Source organism: Lontra canadensis, unplaced genomic scaffold (genome assembly GCF_010015895.1).
Source record: "Lontra canadensis isolate GAN:19392208 unplaced genomic scaffold, GSC_riverotter_1.0 scaffold7, whole genome shotgun sequence".
NCBI classification, from domain to species: domain Eukaryota; kingdom Metazoa; phylum Chordata; class Mammalia; order Carnivora; family Mustelidae; genus Lontra; species Lontra canadensis.
Genome location: NW_022631001.1, coordinates 21,353,967 through 21,378,772, shown reverse-complemented (window position 1 = coordinate 21,378,772; position 24,806 = coordinate 21,353,967). Strand labels below are relative to the sequence as shown.

Below are 24,806 nucleotides of genomic sequence, written 5' to 3'. Positions count from 1 at the left end.
CTCTAAAGTCATATACACAACCCCCCCACCAAAAGCAAGCAGATATGAAAATACAGGGGTACAGAAACACATGTATTTTTTTTTTTTAAACGTAAGAAAAGTATAACGTTTTCAAAATACCAAAAAGTATCACCTCCCATTCTGGTATGTTATAGAATTCAAAATACTCTCAAAAGATGTCATGGAGGTAGGGACATTCATCAGCTTAGGCTTCCATTTGGATGAAATTTCAGACAATTTTTCCTGAATGGTCTTGCCCTTAATAGGGTTTACCATAAAGCAACACTTTTCTGATTTCCCAGGTTGTTCTGAGGATAGGTTTGGCTTTATTGGTAACTTTGAAGTCTCCTATGTTTAACTTGAAGGTGTTACGACATTTTACTTTTTAAGTAACAGACAAATTCTGGCTTTGTCTATGTATACTGTATGATCTCAAGGAAAAATGACAACTTTCTTTGCCTTATCTATGTCTTACTTGATTTGATCAGGAAGATTTTAAGGATTAAATGAGAGAAGACATGAAAAGTCCTGGTCAGTGTTAGGCACAAGAGAGACAGAGCACCACTAAAAGCTAACCTTAAGACTCAAGACTATGGCTTAGTAGTTGCAAAAGAGAATCACATACGAAGAGCAATTATATGTATTTCTAAGTCATATTTTGCAATTTTTAGCAGACCATTTTAAAAATTAAGCGTACTATGAAACATATTAATTTATGCTAGATAAAGTAATATTTCAGTAACAGAAGGTTAATTTTTAATATTTACCTTGATCAAATATTTTTCCCATCTGTCTGCTGTAACAGATTTGCCAATCTTCCTCATTAACTTCAAATGGAGCTCCACCAATTCTTTTGGTACTTAAAAAAAAAGAAAAAAATACTATTAGCCAGCAGAAGAAAACGTTTATAAACATTTAAAATGATTTAAAAAAAGAACTTTCCGGGGCACCTGGGTGGCTCAGTGGGTTAAGTGTCCTTCAGCTCGGTCATGATCCCAGGGTCCTGGGATCGAATACCTGCTTCTCCCTCTCCCTGCTGCTCCCCTTGCTTGTACTCTCCCTCTCTGCCAAATAAATAAATAAAATCTTAAAAAAAAAAGAAAAGAAAAGAAAAGAAAAAGAACTTTCTCCAGCCCTGAATACTTTTTCAAAACAGATGATGTTGATTTTAGCTATCTTTTAGACCCCGAATCAGGAAAGACTAGACCAGGGCAAGAAATAACTGAAAACCACTCTCTTAAAAATGAGAAGGAATACTCATTCACATTTTCTTTCAAAGTCTTATCAAGTAAGAATGAACCTAGGTTTGCTCAGTTGGTTAAATGTCTGCCTTCCAACTCAGGTCACGATCCCAGAGTCCTGGGATCGAGCCCCACGTCAGGCTCTCTGCTCAGTGGGAAGCCTGCTTCTCCCTCTCCCTCTGATCCTCCACCCTGTTCGTGTTCTCACTCATTCTCTCTCAAATTAATAAAAAATCCTTAAAAAAATGAACTTGCATATAAACTGTGAATTTCTGAGTGATAATGATATGTCAATGTACGTTCATCAACTGTAACAAATGTGCTTCTGTGGTGCCAGGGTGTGGATAGTGGGGAGATTCTATGTGTTGCAGAAGACAGTATATGTGAACTCTCTGTACTTTGTGCTCTTTATTTCTGTGAAACTAAAACTGCTCTAAAAAATAAAGCCCATAAAAAAAAAAATCAAGTAAAAGCCCTTAACCATACAACTAAAATTTCTACTAGTGTTTATATCTCATAACACATATTTGGATAATTTACATATTGCAGATCAAGATATAGATCCATAGAATTAGAAACAAGGAATATAAATTCCAAATTGATGCGTATCTCAGAAATAGTCTAATGGTTTTCAAACAACTTCAAAAAACTACTCTTTCAATCTATACCTTAAGTTCTAAAGTCCTTTATAGCATCCCTATGGATCTTCACCTGACAACCTTAAGGGACAGAAAACTGACTTATCTTCTGAAGTTCTAGTTATTAGAAAGTTAGCCTTACATGTGGTCAAAATCTGCCTTCATACACCTTCCTTCCCTGATTCTTACTCTTATTTCTCTACCTTCAAAGACAATACTTTCAACTCTTCTTCTGATGGAACCTTCAAATATTTGAAGATTGTTTTATCCTCCCTCAGGTTTTCTCTTCTAACTGTAAACAACCAGAGTTCCATATATCCCTTGGGCATGATCTGATTACATTAATTATGAGTTAGACTCAAGGGAAATAAAAGACACACATATATGCCTATCAAATTTAGCATTTCCCAAATACCAAATAACCACTAGTAACCTAAGAAAAATTGGAGGTGTACTCTCTAAAAAGGTTCTATAATCACATGCATTAGAAAAATATTAGACCCCAAAAGAAGTTGTTTTGCTGTTGTTGTTGTTTTACTGCAGGACATCTTGACATCTCTATTGACTGATCTTAAGTGCATCATGAATATCCAAGAGAAGGATATAATCTCCACATTCTCTAATACATTTTATCAAGGAAATATTTATGTGTGAAATATACACTATCTTATCTTTGGATACAAGTGCTCTAAAGAACAGGTTGCCAAACGATGGACTAATTTTCAGTCAATCTTCCAGACTCTTCATTCTCCACTAAAGCCAATTTTAACTCAAAATGAGCTTGAAGTATAAAAACATTCACACATTCAACAGCTTTCTGTGGGACCACTACTAATAAACAAGAAAAGTCTCTACCCTTAATGAGCCTATTTAAATGAGTTTTCTAAGGATTTGAGGCAGTGCGTGAGTTGGAGGTGGGGATCAGGGAGGAACACAGAAGAGTGGTTATGGACAAGTAGATAGACTATTATACTAAGCCCAAACCTACATTTGGGATTGAGGAGGGGAGAGAGAAAAGAGGAGGAAAGGACACTGCTTACAGAAATAACAGCAAATGAAAGACTGAAAAATAAAATGATCATAGAAGCAGAGGCATGGGCATAGAAAAAGGGCATGATCATGAAGAACCTTAGATGTCCAGGCTACGAAGTTTACATTTTTTATTTTTAAAGGTTTTATTTATTTACTTGACAGACAAAGATCTCAAGTAGGTGGAGAGGCAGGCAGAGAGCCCGACATGGGGCTGGATCCCATGGGGCTGGATCCCTGGACGCTGGGACCATGAACCTGAGCTGAAGGCAGAGGCCTTAAACCACTGAGCCACCCAGGTGCCCCAGAAGTTTACATTTTATTTAAAAGTTTAGGCAAGGGGCCCCTCTCTGCTCATCAGGGAGCCTGCTTCCCTTCCTCTCTCTCTGCCTACTTGTGATTTCAGTCTGTCAAATAAATAAATAAAATCTTTAAAAAAAAAAAGTTTAGGCAAGGAAAAAAATAAATTAAAAAAAAAAGTTTAGGCAAGAGAGTGCGCTCAGCATTTTAAAATTTGGAAAGCAACTTCTTTTATTTGCTTGCTTGTTTTAGGAGGCAGGATGCAAGGCAGAGATTAAATGTAAATAATCTGGAAAATATCAACCCAGAAAGATGGGAGCAACCGATATTAGGTAGGTAGGGGAGGTAGAGACAGAAGTGGGCAGATCTGAGAAATGTTTAGGAAACAAATAATACAATTTGTAATTGACTGGTTGTGCAAAGCTATAGAGAAAATCAAGAAAACCTTAGGCACTGGCTAGGCAACTGAGTAGATGCCAATGACACCACAGTAGGGAAAAAAAAAAAAAGACCAGGGCTCAGTTGTCTGCTCAACCACTTAATACAAGGTGACTAGTATTCTTCTGGTGAAATTCTTTAAACACTGAATGTCAAACTCCTCATCTGTAAAGGGCTATATTAGCTATCTTACAGTTTAAAAGTACAAAAACAAGCTAAATAAGTCAATCGGAGAAAGACAACTATCATATGATCTCCCTGATATGAGGAAGTGGAGATGCAACGTGGGGGGTTTGGGGGGTAGGAAAAGAATAAATGAAACAAGATGGGATTGGGAGGGAGACAAACCATAAGTGACTCTCAATCTCACAAAACAAACTGAGGGTTGCTGGGGGGAGGGGGGCTGGGAGAGGGGGGTGGCGTTATGGACATTGGGAAGGGTATGTGCTATGGTAAGTGCTGTGAAGTGTGTAAACCTGGCGATTCACAGACCCGTACCCCTGGAGATAAAAATAAATTATATGTTTACAAAAAAAAATAAAAAATTTAATTAAAAAAAAAAGTACAAAAGCAAACATTACATAAAGCTACAACATCTTTATTTTTACTTCTATTGTGATACTTAGGGAACCAAGGCCTATTCCAATTTCTCCTTTTCTGCCTTCCCTAAACACAGCAGTCTTGATGATTCTGTTTTCATACACCTCAACCCTGCTCCCTCTTCCCCCAATATCTCCAGGATACCACTATACCGTCTCACTTCAGAAAAATAGCTATGGTAATCTCTTATAACCAAACCAACCTTCCAGAAATACTGTTTTCATAACACTTCTCATCTACTGATACATTTTCTGGCTCTTAAATTCCTACATTAAACATATACAGACTTCTTACCGTAGCCTCAGTGTCTTATAATTCCAGTCTCAACCTAACTCTCCAATCCTTCTCTCTCATTTTCACACTGAAATCCTTGATTCAAATCATTCTGGCCTGCTCACATACCCAGACCACTACCTATCTGGGCTTTATTTAAGCCCTCCAGCTCACTGTTTCCTCCCCACTTGAATCCTATTTCTCTTTCAGTGTCTCATCAATAAAAGGCCCAAAGTCTCTATGACAGCCTTCTGATGATTCCGTCAACACGTTTGTCCTTGGAACGCCCGAAGTATTCATACTGCCTGTATCATTCCCTTAGGAGTTCGCTAAAGCTTTACATCAGTGTTTTTGTACATATCATAAATATCCATATCATATCATACAGATCATATCATACAGATACACATATCTTCCATATCATACGGATATACATACAAATCACAAAAAACATTTTGATACAGTTGGTACTATTTCTAAAAATCTAACAGGACAGAAATAAATATACGCCAGAAAAATGGTTTTCAGCCCACTTGAAAAATATAGTAATTGTTGGTTTAGGCATGTAGAAATAAATTATACATTACTTGATTTCCTTATTAGAGCATTGGCTCTTACATAGCACTAACAGAAATATAAGATGAGCCATATAATTGCAAATTTTCTAGTAGTTCATTCATAAAGAGTTCAAAATTAACTTTAATAATGTATTTTATTTAATACTATATATCCCAATGTTATGTCATTACATACTGAGGATTTAAAATATCAGATATTTTATATTTTTTTCACTTGATTATTTTAATTTCTTTATTAAACTGTGGTATAATTGACATATAACACTGTATTTTAGTTTCAACTGTACAACACAGTGATTTAATATTTGTATACATTGTAAAATGATCACCACTTAAGTCATCTACCATCTTACATGCCTGTAAAAAAAAAATTTACTCTCTTAGCAACTTTCTAACAGGTAATCCAGTATTACTAAATGTAGTCATCATGATGTACATTATATTCCCATGATTTATTAATTTTATAGCTAGAAGTCTGTACCTTTTGACACCCTTCACTCAATTTACATCTTATTTTTTGTACTAAGTATTCAAAACATAGTGTGCATTTTATACTTACAGCACATCTCATTTCACACTAGCCACATTCAAGTGCTCAAAAGCCACTTATGGCTAGTGGCTACTATAGTGGATTATATAAAGCTGGCATAATTAAAACTAAAATTTATAACCCACAATTTGCTAATAATTTACTTATATTTTGAGATATAATTGACATATAACATTATATTAATTTCAGGTATCAAAATAATTTATGTGTATACATCACAAAATGATCACAATAAGGCTAAGTTAACATGTGATTTGCTTATATTTTTTGTTATAAATAGAATTGACACACTGGGTGTCATATGCATCTGATGGATTGTTGAACACTACACCTAAAACCACTGATATACTATAGGTTGGCTAACTGAATTTAAATTAAAAAAAAAAAAAAAAGAACTGACAAGTTGACACTAGCAGCTCTTAAAATTTTGTCAATTGATAAGAAACGGGGAAAAACTTCAACAGAAAAATTAACCAACATCATAGTTAAATTGAAAATATTAAAATTCCCCTACTCTGTTTTCTCTAAACATTGTCTATTCAACAGACCATTCTATGATGATGGAAATAGTCTATATCTGCATGTTCCAATATAGTAGCCATCTACATGTGACAATAGCATACTCAATATGTGGCCAACAAAACTGAAGCACTACACTTTTCATTTTTTTTTAAGATTTTACTTATTTTTTTAACAGAAAGTACGCAAGCACAAGCAGGGCAATGGCAGACAGAGGGAGAAGCAGGCTCGCCGTGGATCACGACCTGAGCTGAAGGAAGACGCTCACCCAACTGAGCCACCCAGGCACCTATACTTAACATTTTTTTAATTAAATTTAAATATCCACAGTGGCAAATGTCTATGACTTTGAACAGTGCAGCTATAAATTATCAATCATATTTTAAAACACAGGATCATCTTCTACAACACACAATGACAATGTGTAAATTCACTTATCACCTGAAACATTTTCTAAATGGTCTCATTGCCCAAATATTTGGTAATTATTAACTTCCTTCTATAGATATATCTGTTAACCAAATTTGTGTCATTCTGAAAAATACAGGTTTTGTCACAATCGAACGAAGATCTTTACCTTTCACATGATAGTTTGATACATAACCTTTAACTAACCCATTTCTTTCACAAGGCCTCAGGAGGTGAAAGATTCTGAAGCAGAAGAAAAGGTCATGGCCGTGTGAATTCATGAAGGCCCTGCCAAGATGACATAGGCAAGAAATGGCAAAAAGTGGTAGAATCCCAGACCACATTACTGATCCAAACACCCAAGGATGTTCTATATTTGGACATTTTTCTAAAGCATCTTTCCAGCACCAAGCCTTAAGAATGCTGCTGCTGGGGTACCTGGGTGGCTCAGTGGGTTAAAGCCTCTGCCTTCGGCTCAGGTCATGATCCCGGTGTCCTGGGATCGAACCCCGCATCGGGCTCTCTGCTCTGCGGAGAGCTTGCTTCCTCCTCTCTCTGCCTGCCTCCCTGCCTGCTTGTGATCTCTCTCTCTGTCAAATATGCAAATAAAATCTTTAAAAAAAAAAAAAAAAAAAAAAAAAAAAAAAAAGAATGCTGCTGCTTCTATAATTCTTCTTGTAACTTATAATTCTGCTTTCTAAATGCTTAAAATTTACAGTGGCTCATAATAACTACGTGTTAGAACTCTTCTCATTTCTCAAAAAATCTTTTACTTATATTTCCTCTATGCTTATAAGCAAAGATACACTTAGTCACAAAAACGGCTGATTTTGTATATCAGGTCATTGATCAAAGAACACTAATTTCAGATACAATGATTAAAAGATAACCTTACAAAAATCGTTTACTTGCTGCCCAGTTTTTCCAAACTCTACTGAGGGAGCACAGCTTTAGCAATTATGAACCATTTCCACAGACCACTTGATCCTTGAAATAACTGTTATATATTTATATACCTTATCTGCAAATAATCCATTTAATCAATCATTCTAAAATTTTCTGAAAAGCAAATGGCCTGAGACAATGTACTGTAACTTAGGCCACTCTCTGAAAAACAGCAGTTCAGAGATGCAAAGTAAGTAAAATATGAATCACTAAACTCAGCTTATTACCATAAGGGGAAAAATAAATCCAAGAAGAGCTGTTGAGCAGGCAGATAAACCAAGGGGTATCTGCTACTCCACTTTAGGTTTGTGAGTTTCATTTAGAACCATACTACTATTCCCTTATAGAGGGAGAAACCAAACATGGTTCAGATAATTTCAAAACCAAACGGTGAAAACGTCTCTGCTACAAAGCAAGTAATCCGTGTACTGCAAGTATCAGCATGGTTGGGTAACCATGCAATTCAGCACTCCTTCTTGAAGGAGAAGGTAGATGTTTCCTTATGGTGAGGAAAGGCCTTTCTCTGGGTAAGATGATGTGAGCCACACTCATATTAGTCAGTTTTTAAAGGGTTTCTTTTTCCTTATACTTACTTGAGGCAATGGCTTCCAGTACCATATGCTTTCAACTCTAATCAGATGTTATTTTCCTTCTCTCTTTTCTCTCTACTCACTTTAATAACCTTGAAGGACTTAAGGAATATAAAGGAGAGAAGTGAGAGAAAGACCCAAAACAAATTTTAAAAGAAAGAAATAGGGGTACCCAAGTGTCTACTTCTCCCTCTTCCTCTGCACCCCCCACTTGTGCTCTCTCTCACTCTCAAATAAATAAAAATATTAAAAAGAAAGAAACAAAGAGTGATGTGATAGTATTTAAGGAAGAGGAGGACTGTTCCCCCAACAATTTGAAACACAGTGAAAAGTTGAAAGACACCCTTCACCTAGATGTACCAATTGCTAACATTCTAGGGAAACATTTTACATAGGGCAAAACCATCAGAGAAAGGCTGTCTAAGTAAAGATGAGACCTTAAAGCAGAAGCCAACCAAGCCAAGGAAGAGAACATACTAGCCACAAGGAAATGTCTGTAAGGGGTCCTGAGGCAGCTAAAAGCTACCAGTGTGGCTGTTGACATGAACGGGAGTCAAATCTTACAAACCCTTGGGAGCCATGCAAAGAGTTAGATTTTGTTCTTAGTGTCATGAGAACTCGAAAAAGGAAAGTTTCATGAAGAAGTCCATTCTACTTTTATGTGTTTCACATTTTCACAATTTAAAAAGGTAAAGGAGATGTGGAAGTCATTTTGGTTGCTCTGTGAGGCATGCATGAGAGGGAAGCAAACAAGACTAATTAGGAGGCTATAGCCACACTTCAGGCAAGAGGTAACACTGGCTGGACTAAGGCTGCAGCAGTAGAGAGGCAGAAAAGTGCCCTCAAGGCAAGTCGCAAATGTAGAAAGCTTCTAACAAGTACCTTCACCAATCTTGATCTCAGTTAGTGACCATAATATATTTGTCTTCTATGTGATCCCAATTAATTTGCTCATGTTGAAAAGCAGAAACCACAACTTTTTGTTAAATCATACTAAGTTAGGAAAGAAACATATACACACAGACATTTAATAATAAAGTCAAATAAAACCATTTGTAACATGTCTTATTTCTGATACTCCTCAGTTCAAATGTTCACATTTCACTTAAAAGTCTGAACTTAATATTTCAACTAATATTTAAAAGCTATATGTCTATTATGAAAAGCACTAGATAAAGTCAGGAGAAAGAGGTACAAACCTCAATTTTCTCATCCATGAACAGAGTTGATCTAAAGTCCTCCAGCTCTAATATTCAATGCCTATGCCTAGGTACTGAGGCAGGTATTTATTTGCCTAATAACACAATAGTCATAGGATCCTAGGATTTCTGCACTGAATGCAATGACCTAACTCACACTCTCTGACAGACTAGAAAATTTAGTAACTAAGATGTGAAGTGAACTGTCTATCACCAAGCAAAGGCCAACCAAGAGCCCAACCCTTCCAAGGCCAGAGCTCTTTCTAAGGTTTCTTAAAGTATCAAATAAATAGAGGAACAGTTCAGAAGACCTAACTTTTCAATCAAGCCTACCCTTTCTGCACAGCTCCATTTCTGGGTTTTGATCTTGGGTTACTTCTACTTATGTATATTAGCTATTTCTAAAATGTAATTCAGCTAGTAGATGCTATGGCAATAGACAGACTATTAGTACTCCTCTCAAGCCATTTCTTTTTTTGTAACAACTTTATTGAGATATAATTCATATATACACATGAATATATTTCACACACATATATATAAATAAAATATAATCCATCCATTTAAAGTATACAAATCAATGGGTTTTCTTATATCACATGATTAACTTTTTAAATTGTGCTACAATACAAATAACATAAAATTTGCCATTTTGACCGTTTTTAAGTACACATTTCAGTGGCATTAATTAGATTCACAACATTGTGCAATCACCATTATTTTCCAATCCATTTGTATAGCTAAAATTTTAAAATAGTCACTTCACTTCCAAATTGCTTTCTGGAAAACTTGTAACTATAAAAATCCAAAAGAGTATACTCTCTTAGGGAGGGTAATACTGACATCATATATTTTAAGATTTTATTTATTAATTTGACAGAGAGATAGTACAAGAAAGCAGAGCAGCAGGCAGAGGAAGTGGGACAAGCAGGCTCTCTGCTGAGCAGGGAGCCCGACAGGGGGCTTAATTCCAGGATCCTGGGACCACAATCGGAGCCGAAGGTAGCCGCCCAACCAACTGAGCCGCCCAGGAGCCTGACATCATATAGTCTTCATTATCTTTAAGTATCACTTTGTAATTATCCACTATCTATCTCCTTTTCCTCCTCTCTCCCACACTTATATTTAAGTTCCATGAAGATAAAGGCCAGTTCAAACTGCCTTTTCATCACTGCATTCTCAGTACCAAGCACAGTTCCTGATTCACTCAACAATTTCACTAACTGGAATAGAGACAACAGCGAAGGAAAGCAACAGGGAGAGAGGGTGGAAAGTAAAACAGTTCTGCACCTGCTAGGAAAAAAAAAGAATTGCTACAGATGTCAAAGAAAGGGGCACCTGGGCGGCTCAGTCACTTTAGTCAGACCCTTGATTTTGGCTCAGGTCATGACCTCGGGGTCCTGAGTTTGAGCCCTGCATTCGACTCCACGCTAAGCATAAAGCGTGTTTCAAATTCTCCCTCTCCCACTGCCCCTCCCCTTCCTTTCCCTCTATCCCTGTGTCTCTCTGTCTCAAAAAAAAAAAAAAAAAAAAAAAAAAAAAAAAAAAGGAGAGAGAGAGAGAGAGACAAAGAAGTTATATAAACTAATAGTATGACAGTATGCAGGAAAGTTCTGAGGAAGAAGAGACAAAAACGGTGGCGAAAGTGGCTTTCGGCTTCAGTTCACTGTGTGAGTCATCAAGTGATAATCACTAAATCAAGACACCTTATTTGTAGTTTATTTTTTTCCCTTTCTCTCCCTCTTGAGGGGAGGAATGGAAGAGGAGGATGCACCCAGTGAAATGTGAATATAGGAGCAAATAACAAAGTCTGTATGTTTAACTAAAGAAATACTGGGGTACCTGGGTGGCTCAGTCAGTTAAGTGCCTGCCTGCCTTCAGCTCAGGTCATGATCCCCGGGTCCTGGTATCAAGCTCTGTGTTAGGCTCCCCGCTCAGCAGGGAGTCTGCTTCCCCCTCCACTGCTCTTGGGCTCTTGCTCGCTCACCGCCCCCCCAAATAAATAAATAAAATCTTAAAAAAAAAAAAAAACAAAGTATATGGGGGCTCCTGGCTGGCTTAGTCAGTAGACCATCTGATTCTTGATCCCTGGGATCATGAGTCTGAGCACCACACTGGGTTTAGAGATTACTTAAAAAGGGTGGGGGAAAGCCTAGGTGGCATACTGGGTTAAGCATCCGACTCTTGGTTTTGGCTCAGGTCCTTGGTTTCGGCTCAGGTCATGATCCCAGGGTGCTGAGATCCAGCCCTGTACTGGGACTCTGTGCTCAGTGTGGAGTCTGCTTAAGTTTCTCTCTCCCTCTGCCTCTCCCCCCATCTCTCTCATCAATAAATAAATCTTTAAAAAATATATCTACATATATACTGATTTTCTAATACCGTATCTCTGTAAAATGCTAGTCTTCTATCTTCATCATGCACACCCCATACTATCTAAAAACTTGAACAGCACACTACAAGATGACTTTATGATCTAATGCCATGATTTTAGGTATTATAAAATAAATTTGATACTTCTTTTACAAACAACTGCAGAAGGGCGCATGGGTGCCTCAGTGGGTTAAGCCACTGCCTTCAGCTCAGGTCATGATCTCAGGGTCCTGGGATCGAGCCCCACGTCAGGCTCTCTGCTCAGCAGGGAGCCTGCTTCCCCCTCTCTCTCTGCCTGCCTCTCTGTCTACTTGTGATCTCTCTGTCAAACAAATAAATCTCTAAAAAAAAACCAAATTGCAGAACTATGAACAATTCTATTTCAGGCCACTTGCCTAGCTTAATCAGTAGAGCATGCAACTCTTGACACCACAATTGTGAGTTCAAGCCCCACACTGGGTATAGAACTTATTTGGGGGGGGGGACAAAACCCTCCATTTCTTTGTAAAATGTATATTGTCTTAATTCCTTGCTAACAAGTGACCAGTACACTTTTCCTTCAATCAACATTTATTTAACAAGCAGAGATAAACAGATGAGTAACACGCTATGTCATCTTAGAGTTTCTTGAAATCTTAGCAGAAATGGGTTCATTGTAATTTCTACCATTATTTCAATAAATGATAGAACACATATGAAAACACTATTATAAGCCAGAAAGCAATACAAACCAAGATACTATTATTCACCACCAGATGGTGATCATGTCTTATTAAAAGCAAAAGGCTAATAACACCTTATTTGGAGGCCAGCCAGCAAGACTGCTAAAAATGATCAACAGGTAAACCAGAGGATCTGAATAAAGTGTTGGTGATTTTTAAGTAAATTCAACTGAAGCATCAGCAAAACAAGAGCAATGAAAAGTAGGTTCTGGGGGCACCTGGGTGGCTCAGTCGGTTAAGCATCTGCCCTCAGCTTGGGTCACAATCCCAGGGTCCTAGGATCGAGCCCCATGTCAGGCTCTCTGCTCAGCAGGGAGCCTGCTTCTCCCTCTCCCTCTGCTTGCCGCTCTGCCTGCTTGTGCTCATTCTCTCTTGCTCTCTCTCTCTGTCAAATAAATAAATAAAATCTTTAAAAAAAAATGATTCTGTCTGAAGACTTTTAAAGGAACTGATTCTTTCATGTGGAACATCTGGTAACTATAATTTAAGGAAAATACAGTACATGTGTTTTTTGCAGTCTTATATTAGTTATTTAACCATTTATATGACCCTAAACTTCTTTAACTTCAGAGATATTTCTACTCTTTGAAAAAGTCCCCTCCAGCTAACACACACTCCCCCCCTCCTATCATTCTAGAAAAAAAATGTTCTATGAACTCAGTCTCCATTTTCTTACCTGTCCCATTTGCTCCAAATCCAGCATAATCTCACTTCTATAATTTAAACTAAATAGATACATTAGTTTTTTGTCTTAATTTGACAACATATGACACTTGTGACCCCATCTTCCTTGTTAAAACTTGGCCATCCTGTGACAGCACTTTTCTGATGTCTCCTATTTCTTTGCCCCCCCCCCTTATTAAAGAAAGATTATTTATTTATTTATTTATTTGACAGAGAGAAAGATCACAAGTAGGCAGAGAGGCAGGCAGAGAAAGAGGGGGAAGCAGGCTCCCTGCTGAGCAGAGAGCCGATGCAAGCCTCGATCTCAGGACCCTGAGATCATGACCTGAGCTGAAGGCAGCAGCTTAACCCACTGAGCCACCCAAGCGCCCCTCTTTGCCCCTTTTTAAATTTCTTTGCAGACTTTACACTTCTGCCCTCTCCTTGATAACTGATTCTGTTTTAGAACTTCTTCTTTTTTTGTCCTTACATCATCTCACTAGTCCCTTTGCTTCAGTTTAAATATGCTGTCTCACTGTGCTGCTTATGATATACTCAACAAAAAACCTTACCATTGTGTCTTCAGGGGGTTACTTTTTCTCATACAACAAAAAGTCCAGTGGAATGAGTTGCTAGTTTTGGTTTAATGGCTCAACAACTCCACCTGAACTTCTTGGAATAATCAAACATTCCATATTACTTCTAGACTCCAGATCTTAACACATACAGGTCCCTCTAACTTTAACCCACCTCTATTCATCCCCAGAGTTGTTTGGTTGCTGTTTCCTTGGGAAATCACTCTTTTATCCATGCTTTTATCTTAACAGGATTAAGTGTCCCTGATGGGTTTCCCAAAATGATTCTACTTATGCATTACACTGTATCATAAATGCCTATTTGATTAACTCTATCCAACATAAAACAAGCCTGAACCTTCAGCACCTAGGACAGTGCCTAGCACATACCACACATTCAATAAAGACTTGTTAAGAGAATGGATGATTTGGACTTCAAAAAAAAATTTTTTTTTTCATAAACATGAACCTCTCCTAACTCTAGCACCTGACTAGCAAGTGAATAAATAAAAATATATCTTTCTTGCTCATAATTAATGCTCATACGTAGAAGACAATGAACTTCTAAAAACCAATGAAGGAAACGTACAATAGAACATTTTGGCAATGTGCATTTATGCCACCCAATCAACTTTACCCATGCTACCGGTTTACAAGTGGCCAACCATGAAATGGCTTTCATGAATGAGTAAGCTTCCTAACATGACAAGAGAAAAGACTACAATAAGCAAAATAAAAAACAGAAGAGAATGACTAAATGGTCTTTTTGGGACCCCATTACAGTCAGTTATCCTACTCCCAGACACAGGCAACCACTGGTCTGCCTTCTGTCACTACAACTTTGTATCTTCTAGGGTTTTATATAAACGGAATTATATTTTATGTACTTATTTTGTCTGGCTTTTTTTTGCTCTGCAGGATTTTTTTTTTAAGATTTTATTTATTTATTTGACAGAGAGAGAGAGAGAGAGAGAGCGCGCACGCACAAGCAGGCAGAGTGGCAGGCAGAGGAAGAGAGAGAAGCAGGATCCCCACCAAGCAAGAAGCCTGGCGTAGGACTCAATTCCAGGACCCTGGGATCATGACCTGAGCCGAACGCAGCCACTTCACCAACTGAGCCACCCAGGCGTCCCTGCAGAATGTTTCTGAGATACAGACATATGTCTTCCACGTATTAGCAGTCCACTCCTCTTTTCAAAAATGTTTTTAAATTTAGGGGCACCTGTGTGGCTCAGTGCGTTAAGCCTCTGCCTTCAGCTCAGGTCATGATCTCAGGGTCATGGGATCGAGCCCCACGTCGGGCTCTCTGCTCGGCGGGGAGCCTGCTTCCTCCTGCCTCTCTGCCTACTTGTGATCTCTCTCTCTGTCAAATAAATAAATAAAATCTTTTTAAAAAATGTTTTAAAATTTAAACTCAATTAATTAACATATAATGTATTACTTGTTTCAGGGGTACAGGTCTGTGATTAATCAGTCTTATGTTAATACCCAGTGCTCATTACAACACATACCCTCCCCAATGTCCATCACCCAGTCATCCCATTCCTCCACCCCCTCCCCTCCAACAACCTTCAGTGTGTTTCCTAAGATTAAGAATCTCTTAGGGTTTGTCTCCCTCTCTGGTTTCGTGTTTCACTTTATCCTCTATTCCCCTATGATCTTCTGTCTTGTTTCTTAAATTCCACATACCAGTGAGATCATACGATAATTGTCTTTCTCTAATTTTGCTTAGCCTAATATGCTCTAGTATCATCCACGTCATTGCAAATGGCAAGATTTCTCTTTTTTTGATGTCTGCATTATATCCCATTGTATATATATACCATATCTTCTTTATCTACTCATCTGTTGATGGGCATCTAGGTTCTTACCATAGTTTGGCTATTGCGGACATTGCTTAGCAGTCCACTCCTTTTTAATGTGAGTAGTATTCCACTGTATGAGTATATTTGTTCATCCACTCATGTGATGAACGTTGTGGTTATTTCCAGTTTATAACTATTGTAAGTAAAGCTGCTATGAACACTGTACAAGTCTTTGTGTGGACATATATTTCTATTTCTCTAGGAAAGATAGTAATGGCAACTGACGGGTTGTATGCTAGATACAGGCTTAACTTAATAAGAAACTCCCAAACATTTTGCTACAGTAGTTGCACTAGTAAATCTTTCCATGATTACTATAAGAGTTCCAGCTGATTCACATCCTCGCCAACATCTGAGGCATCATAAGTCATTTTAACAGACTGTGTTTTCTACTTTGTTGGGTACAGCGATCAAGAAATGTCCACAACATCCAGTCTTGTGATAACATTGTCCATGTCTTCTATATTCTGAGTTATTCTGTCTAGCTGCACTATCAATTACTGAGAGAGGTGCTGAAATCTCCAATTATACCTTTAAATTATACACTTAATTTGTCAGCTCTGTTACTGGGTTAAAACACTGTTGGAGGGCGCCTGGGTGGTTCAGTGGGTTAAGCCTCTGCCTTCGGCTCAAGTCGTGATCTCAGGGTCCTGGGATCAAGGCCTGCATCGGGCTCTCTGCTCGGGGGGAAGCGTACTCTCGCTTCCTAAATTAGGAAGCCTCTGCCTGCCTCTCTGCCTAATTGTGATCTCTCTCTTTCTCTCCATCAAATAAATAAATAAATAAATAAAATCTTTGTTGGGGGAGAAAAAAACACTGATGGAACGTTTATATCTTCCTGATAAATTAACCCCTCTAACATTACAAAATATCTTTCTATATCTCATTTCTTGTTCTGACATCTCCATTTTCTGATACTAGTATAGTAATTCCAGTTTTCAAATGATTAGCTTTGCACAATATTTATTTTCTACCCTTTCATTTTAAACTATCTATATATAGACATATAGATATCTACGTATCTTTATATATGGATTTTTATAGCATATAGTTGGGCTTATTTTTTTATCCACTCTGACCGTCTATTTTAGTTAGTTTTAATTAATTTTAATTTAAGTATCACAGGTGGCTAGTGGTAACAAGATCAGAGACAAAAGGTTTAGGCCAAGGGCTAGCAAACTAAGGCTCACAAGGCAAATGCACCCTGTCACCTATTTTTGTACAGCCCACAAACTAAGAATAATTTTACCTTTTTACAGGGTTGGTAGGAAAAAATAAAATAGTATTTTGTGGGGAGCCTGGCTAGCTCAGTTGGTAGAGTATGTGACCCTTGATTTGAGGGTTTTGAGTTCAAGCCCCACGCTGCATATAGAGATTACTTAAAAATGAAAATCTTTAAAAAAATGTTTTGGCAGCACCTGAGTGGTGCAGTTTGATTCAGAGTCTGACTCTTGGGTTCAGCTCGAGTTGTGATCTCTGGATTGTGGGACTGAGCCCTACACTGGGCTCCGTGCTCAGCACGGAATCTGTTTAGGATTCTCTTTCCCTTCTCCCTCTGCCCCTCCCCCTACATACTTGTTCACTTTCTCTCTCTCAAATAAATCTTTAAAAAATAATAATATTTTATAACACATGATAATTCTAAGAAATTCAATTCCAGTGTCTACTGTTTTATTGGAACACAGCCACACTTCTTCATTTATACAATGTCTACAGCTACTTTTATGCTGTATCTGGCAGAACTGAACAGTTTCAATAGATACTGTACTGACCATAAAGCCTAAAATAATCTTTAATCTGGCTCGTTACAGAAAAATTTTGCCAAACCCCGATTAAAACCATTTATACTATTACAACTTTGATAAAAGTGGGTTTAAATCTACAATCTTGCCATTTGTTTACTATATATCCTAACATTTCTTTATTCCTTCTATTTTTTACTATGTTTTGCATAGAGTGAAATACTTTTTGAAAAAAAAAAAAACTGAACATACTTTAGCATGTTACTTACTAACCACTATTGGCTAATTAGGCATACTTCTTTATTTTAGTATTTAGTGTTTGCTCCAGGTTTTCCAATACAGGTTTTAACTCAACACAGTGTAACATTAAATGATGCTCTCCTACTTCATGTAAAATGTGAACACTTTTTACCCTTCCAACACTGTATTTCCATTTCCCTGTTCTCATCCTTGGTACCACAGTTGCCATATATTTTCCTTCTACACAGGTAAAACTTACATTATGAATTTTGCCTTAAGCAGTCAATTATCTTTTTTAAAGTCTTATAATTAGGGAAAGTGTATTTTACATTTACTCCCATAGTTATCATTTCTTTTACTCATCATCTGCTTATCTAGGTCCAAGCTCTCATCAGAACCATTTTCTTTCCATCTAAAGATACTCCTGAAATGCATGTCTGAAAAGGTTTTTATTACACTCCCATTTTCCAAGGATACTTTCCTGGCTATAAAAGTAAATACTGATAGTTTTTTTTTTTTCTTCCAATTAGTACTTAAAAAATTTCAGTATCTCCTAGTTTGAATAGTTTCTAATAATAAAAAGGCTTCATTGTTTCTCTGCACATGTCTTAACTGGTTATCTTCAAAATTTGTTATCATCGGTTTTTAGGAATTTGTTATGCCTCGGTATTTTTCTGTGTGTTTGTCCTTTCATTTTGTTAAGACTATTGGATCCATGACTTCATAATTTTCATCAAATTTGGAAAATTTCGAGCCATTATTTCTTACAATATTTTTTCTTCATCCTCCCTCTATAATGTCAAAAACACTGTTGTGTTCTGCTTAGTATTGTCTCACACACAAAAGAATTATTTGTTTTCAGTCCTCTTTCTCTGCTTCATCTTAAGATAGTCTACTGCTAGATCTTCAAGTTCACTGACTTTTCTGCTTAGTTCAATCTGCTGTTAACTTTTTATTTCAGATAGTATTATTTTTCACACCTACTTCCATATGATTTAATATCTTCCATTTCTCTACCTGTTATGCTCATTATTTTTCTTTAAATATATTTATTAGTTATAATAGCTATTTTAACATCCTTAAGTGCTAGTTCCATCACTTCTGTAATTCTTTATCTGTTTCTTTAGGCTGACTTTTCTCCTGGCCACAGGTTACAAAGGACCTGCTTCTTGGCAAAGCTAGCAATTTAAGCTTGGATGCTGGAAAATATCAATGTTACACTCTGGTTGCTGGGTATTTGTGATCATTCTGTTAACAGATTAGGCTTTGTTTTGGCAGTTCAGTTATACACAGATCCATTTGATATCTCTGAAGACTCCTCTGTTTTTACCATCGGACAAACCCACTTGGTTCTCCAATGAATGTCCTGAGTGCTCCAAAGGATCATCCACTATGTCTGGTCAGAGTTAAACATTTCTTGTGTAAACTCAGCAAATGTTCTGCTAATATGCCCCACAGTGTTCACTGCTTGACCTTACGGAGTTTCACTCTATACATTTATGATCCTAGTATTCAGCAGCAGACTTAAGGGGCCCCTATGCAGACTTCTGGAGATCTTTTGTCTGTATAGCTCCTTTCTTCTCAAAGCCTGGCTATGCAACTTCTCGTTGCCTAAATATCTACAACATCCAATCTTTGCTTCCACAACTAAGTGAGGCTTCCAGGTTCTCATTAGACTCCTTCCTGTTTCTCTGTCTCCAAAGTTGCTTCTGGGCAGGAAGCCATAGTAGTGTAGGCATAACCTCCATTATATCCTATCTCTCAGGGATCTCAATCCTACTCCGCCTACTGTATAATAGCTAAAACAAGATAATTCATATATTTGGTCCAGTTTACTAGCTGTTTATGACAAAGGGATAAAAACTTCGTATTACTTCATCATGGCCAGAGATGGAATTCCTAATTTTTATAAATATTAAAAACTTAAGTATTTGCAAAAATACAGATTCAAAGGGATACATGTACCTCGATGTTTACAGCAGCATTATCAACAGCAGCTAAACTATGAAAAGAGCCCAAATGTCCATCAACTGAAGATGATGTGGCATATATACACAGTGGAGTATTACTCAGCCAGGAAAAAGAACAAACTCTCGCATTTACAACAGCATGGACGAAGCTAGAGTGCATTATGCTAAGTGAAATCAGTCAGAGAAACACAAATACCATACGATTTCAATCATATGTGGAATTTAAGAATCGAAACAGATGAACATATGGAAAGGAAAAAAAAAAGACAGAGAGACTCAATAGAGAACTGAGGGTTGATGGAGGGAGGAGGTGGGGGATGGGCTAAATGGAAGATGGGTATTAAGGAGGGCACTTGTTATGATGAGCACTGGGTGGTTATATACAAGTGATGAAACACTAAGTTTTACTCCCAAAACCAGTATTACACTATATTTTAACTAACTAAAATCTGAATAAAAATCTGGGGAAAAAACTTGAGTAAATCATGTGAATTTAAAGAATGCATTATAAACAAATCTATTTTTTATACATGAACTACACAAAATGAAACAATAGTATACTATAGGTAAAAGGAACTAATACTAGATCCTTAAAATAACTTTAGAGACATTATTGTCTCCATTATGAAGAGGCTCAGAAGTTAATAACTTCTGATTTATATATATATATTATATATATGTATATATAATATATATATATAATAATTTCTGATAATAACTTCTGGTATGTCCAGGTCATACCAATATAAAGTGGTTTTATACCAATACCATACCAATATAAAGCGGGCTCTCTGCTCAGTACCACCTTGCTTCACATTATTTCTCACCACAGATACTACATTTTAAAAGACTTGGTTTATCAAACTGAATTTATTCAGATCTCCTGTGTTTTACTTAGCAAGGCAAGTATCAACTATCAATAAAATTATCTGACCGGTAAGGGGAAAAGAAACTGCCATGGTGGGTTAAGAGTATTTCATAAAATGGTATGATACAATGTCACTGTTAGCCTTTGTGACATTTTAATAAATAAACGTGTATTTATTTAAATTTAAAATTGGCATCTTAAAAAAATTTTTTAAAGATTTTTATTTATTTATTTGACAGGGAAAGAGATCACAAGTAGGCAGAGAGTCAGGCAGAGAGAGAGGGGAAGCAGGCAACCCACTGAGCAGAGAGCCCAATGCAGGGCTCGATCCCAGGACCCTGAGATCATGACCTCAGCCGAAGGCAGAGGCTTTAACCCACTGAGCCACCCAGGTGCCCCAATAACTTTAATGTTTTAAATGACTCAGGGATCCTTGGTTATGATTCACATGTGCCAGTAAATCCCTTAGGAATATATATACTCATTTCATACAAGTAGACATTATGTTCACCACCTAATGTTGAAGACCACTAAAATGGAAGTTCCACTGAAGTTTTATTCGTAATATCTAGAGAAGGGTTTAAGCATCCAAGAGGTACTCAATACATGATTGGGAAATAAGAGATCCCCCTAGTTTAATTCTTTAGAAGTACAGTAATGGTTACATTACATCAAGATTGTGGGCTGATCCTCCTGCCCAGATCTCTTTAAATGACAGTTAAAAAAAGAAAAAGGGGGAAAAAAAAAGAAAGAAAGAAAGTAATGTGATAAATTTGGAGTAACAAGAACTATATTGATTTACCGCCTGAAACAACTAGGCAATGCAACAAAATCTATGAAACAATGGCACTCAAGACATTACACAAGAAGCAACAAAAGTAAGTGAACATTACAGATGAGAAACAAAGGAGATAAGTCCTATAATCACCCCAGTGTACTAGCTGGGTAAAAAGCAAAAAAGGAGGACCCAGTCAAAACCTGGTCATTTTCCTATATTAAGGAGATGAAGCTGGAAGTCAAGAAGGCAAACTAGAGACATGAACCAGAGTTCACGGAGTACAGAGACAGAAAGGAGAAAGCTGTAAAGGGCACTCTGGAAATTTGAAAATGGCTCCAAGTCTTTATACCAAAGTACTGACTAAACTACCCAAGTTCACAGAAAGCATCACTCCAAAGGCATAGAGGGAACAATGCCCAAAGCCCACAGAGGTCTAAGAGACTGAGCTACCCCGTCTCTAAGAGCCAGAAAAGAAACATTCATATATCAAATGGAACTGACTGGAGCAGAGGCCAACAAATTACATCCCAGAGGTCAAACTGCTCCACCTCCTATTTCTGTATAGCCCAAGAACTAAGAATGGTTTCTGTATTATAAGACAGCCCAAAAAAAGAAGAAAAAAACAAAAAACAAAAAGGTAATATTTGGGACGCCTGGGTGGCTCAGTGGATTGGGCCGCTGCCTTCGGCTCGGGTCATGATCTCGGTGTCCTGGGATGGAGCCCCGCATCGGGCTCTCTGCTCAGCGGGGAGCCTGCTTCCCCTTCTCTCTCTGCCTGACTCTCTGCCTACTTGTGATCTCTCTCTCTCTCTCTCTCTCTCTGTCAAATAAATAAATAAATAAATAAATAAATAAATCTTTAAAAAAAAAAGGTAATATTTCATGACAACTGAAATTACAGTATTCAAGAATAAAGTTCACAACCATGCTCATTCATTTAAATACTATCTATGGTTACTTCCACACTACAACAGAAAGGAAATGTAGTTAGGACAGAGACTCTATAGCCCACAAGGCCTAAAATATTTACTATCTAACTCTTTACAGAAAAATGAATCTTTTGTCAGTAGGAAAAATACTAACCTTAGGATAAACACACATCCAGCCTCACCTAACAAAGCTTAAAAGCAAGATATTAAATAACTAGTCTCTGGGCCTCCCGGGTGGTTCAGTTAGTTAAGCGACCGACTCTTGATTTTGGCTCAGGTCATGATCTCAGGGTTGTGAGACTGAGCTGCATGTTGGGCTCTGCCCTGAGCATGGAGCCTGCTTAAGATTCTCTGTCCTGGGAGACAAACCATAGGAGACTTAATCATAGGGAGCAAACAGGGTTGCTGGAGCAGGAGGGGTGAGAGGATGGGGTACTGGGTGATGGACATTAAGGAGGGCATGTGATGCAATGCGTACTGGGTATTATATAAGGCTGATGAATCACTGATCTCTACCTCTGAAACTAGTAATACATTATATATTAATTGAATTTAAATTAATAAAAAAGATTGTCTCCCTTTGCCCCTCCCCCTTAAAAAAGTTTCCAAATATATGAAATATGTCCCAGAGCTCAAGAATACAAGTTACAAAATTATCTAGCATGAATTGTACATTATTTACAATAGCAAAGATATGGAAGCAAAACAAGTGTCCATCCACTGATGAATAAAGAAAATGTGATACATACACACAGTGGAATATTACCAGCCATAAAAAGAATGAAATTTTGCCATTTGTGACAACATCAATGGACCTAGAGGTTATTACGCTAAGTGAAGTCATTCAGAGAAAGACAAAAACCATATGATTTCCCTTATTTGTGGAATCTCTAAAAACAAATGAACAAGCAAAAAACAAAGAGAACAAACTCATGGTTGCCAAAATGGAGGTGGGTCAGGAATGAGCAAAACAGGTGAAGGGGATTAAGTAGTACAAACTTTCAGTTATAAAATAAGTCCTGGAGATGAAAAGTACAGTGTAGGGAATACAGTCCATAATACTGCAATATTGAACACTGAGTAACGTATAGAATTACTGAATCACAATGTTGTACACCTGAAACTAATACAACACTGTAATACAACTACATTTCATTTTTTAAAAACAAAAACAAGGACACCTAGGTGGCTCAGTTGGTTAAACAACCAACTCTTGGTTTCAGCTCAGGTCATGGTCTCAAGTTAATTGAGATTGAGCCCCAGAGGTGGATTCCCCACCAAGCAGTGAGTCTACCTAAAATTCTCTCCTGCTCCCTCTTCTCACATGCACTCTCTCTCAAATAAAGAAATATTTTTTTAAAAAATAAAAAAGTGAAAACAAAACAAAAAGTAAAAAAAAAATCTAACTTATAGTACAGTAAAATTTACAATGTCTACTATCTACTCAAAAATTACCAAATAAGCAAAGGAAGCAAAAAATTCAACCCACAGTAGGAAAAAAAAATCCACTAAGTGACTCAAATAATAGAATTAATAAAGGGATATGGAATTATAGGGCTATAAATGACTGTAATCTATATGTTCAAGAAACTAGAGCAAAGAATGAACATGTGGAGTGAAGACATGGATGGTATAAAAAAGACTTATTGCCATCTGTAACAATATGAATGAACTACGGGGTGTTATGCTAAGCAAAATACATCCGTCAGAAGAAGACAAATACCATGTGATTTCACTCATATATGGTATTTAAGAAACAAAACAGATGAATACAAGGGAAGGGAAGGAAAAATAAAATAAGATGAAAATTGAGAGGGATGCAAGCCATAAGATCTTGACACTGAACTCTAGGAAACAAACGGACGGTTGCTGGAGGGGAGGAAGTAGGTGGAAGGGATACCTGGGTGATGGTCACTAAGGAGGGCACTTGATGTAATGAGCACTGGGTGTTACATACAACTGATGAATCACTAAATTATATCTCTGAAACTAAAAAACAAAACCCAAAAGACCTAAAGAAAAATTCTGGAGAGGAAAACCCCATTTCTGATCAAAAAACCCAGAACAGGATATAAGCTAGATTAAGAATTGTCAAAATTAGTGAACTTAAAAACACAGCAATAAGAAATAAAAACTAAACAAAACAACTGGGGAAAAAAGGCTATAAATAAGTGCACATATCAATAAACTGTGGGACAACTTTAAGTGGTCAAACATACATCTAATTTGGAGTTTCAAAAGAAAAAAAAAAAAAAAAGGAAAGGCACCTAGATGGCTCAGTTGGTTTAGTGTCTGCCTTCAGCTCAGGTCATGATCTCAGGGTCCTGGAATCGAACCCACGTCTGGCTCCCTGCTCAGTGGGGAGTCTGCTACTCTCTCTCCCTCTTCTGCCACACCCCCCACCATGCTCCTTCTCTCTCTAATAAATACAATCTTTTTTTTTAAAAAGGAGGGGAAAAATTTAAGCAACAGTGAAAAAGTTATTAAACATGATAAAAATAAAACATAACAAATTTTGTGACATACAGCTAAAGAAGTATATAGAGAAATTGATAGAACTAACAATATACACTTGAAAAGGTCTCAGATCAATGACCAAAGCTTTCATCTTAATAAACTACAATAAGAGCAAATGAAACACGGTATAAACAGAAGAAAGGAAAAAACAAGTAGTAGAAATCGATGAAACCAAAAGCTAGTTCTTTGAGAAAAATTTTTTTAAAATATATATTGATAAGCTATCAATAGTTAATCAACAGCTTACCAAGACTATCTC

At 37.1% G+C, this 24,806-nt stretch overlaps 1 protein-coding gene across 2 annotated transcripts in view; it reads right to left on the bottom strand.

The window, feature by feature from the left end:
* The window catches only part of RSF1 (remodeling and spacing factor 1), a 156,716-nt gene that overhangs the window by 109,509 nt on the left and 22,401 nt on the right, over positions 1-24,806 (bottom strand). For both annotated transcript variants that reach the window (XM_032852988.1, XM_032852987.1), the window contains exon 2: positions 768-859. In XM_032852988.1, coding sequence (XP_032708879.1) covers positions 768-859 — 92 coding nt within the window. The remainder of the gene's footprint in view (positions 1-767; positions 860-24,806) is intronic.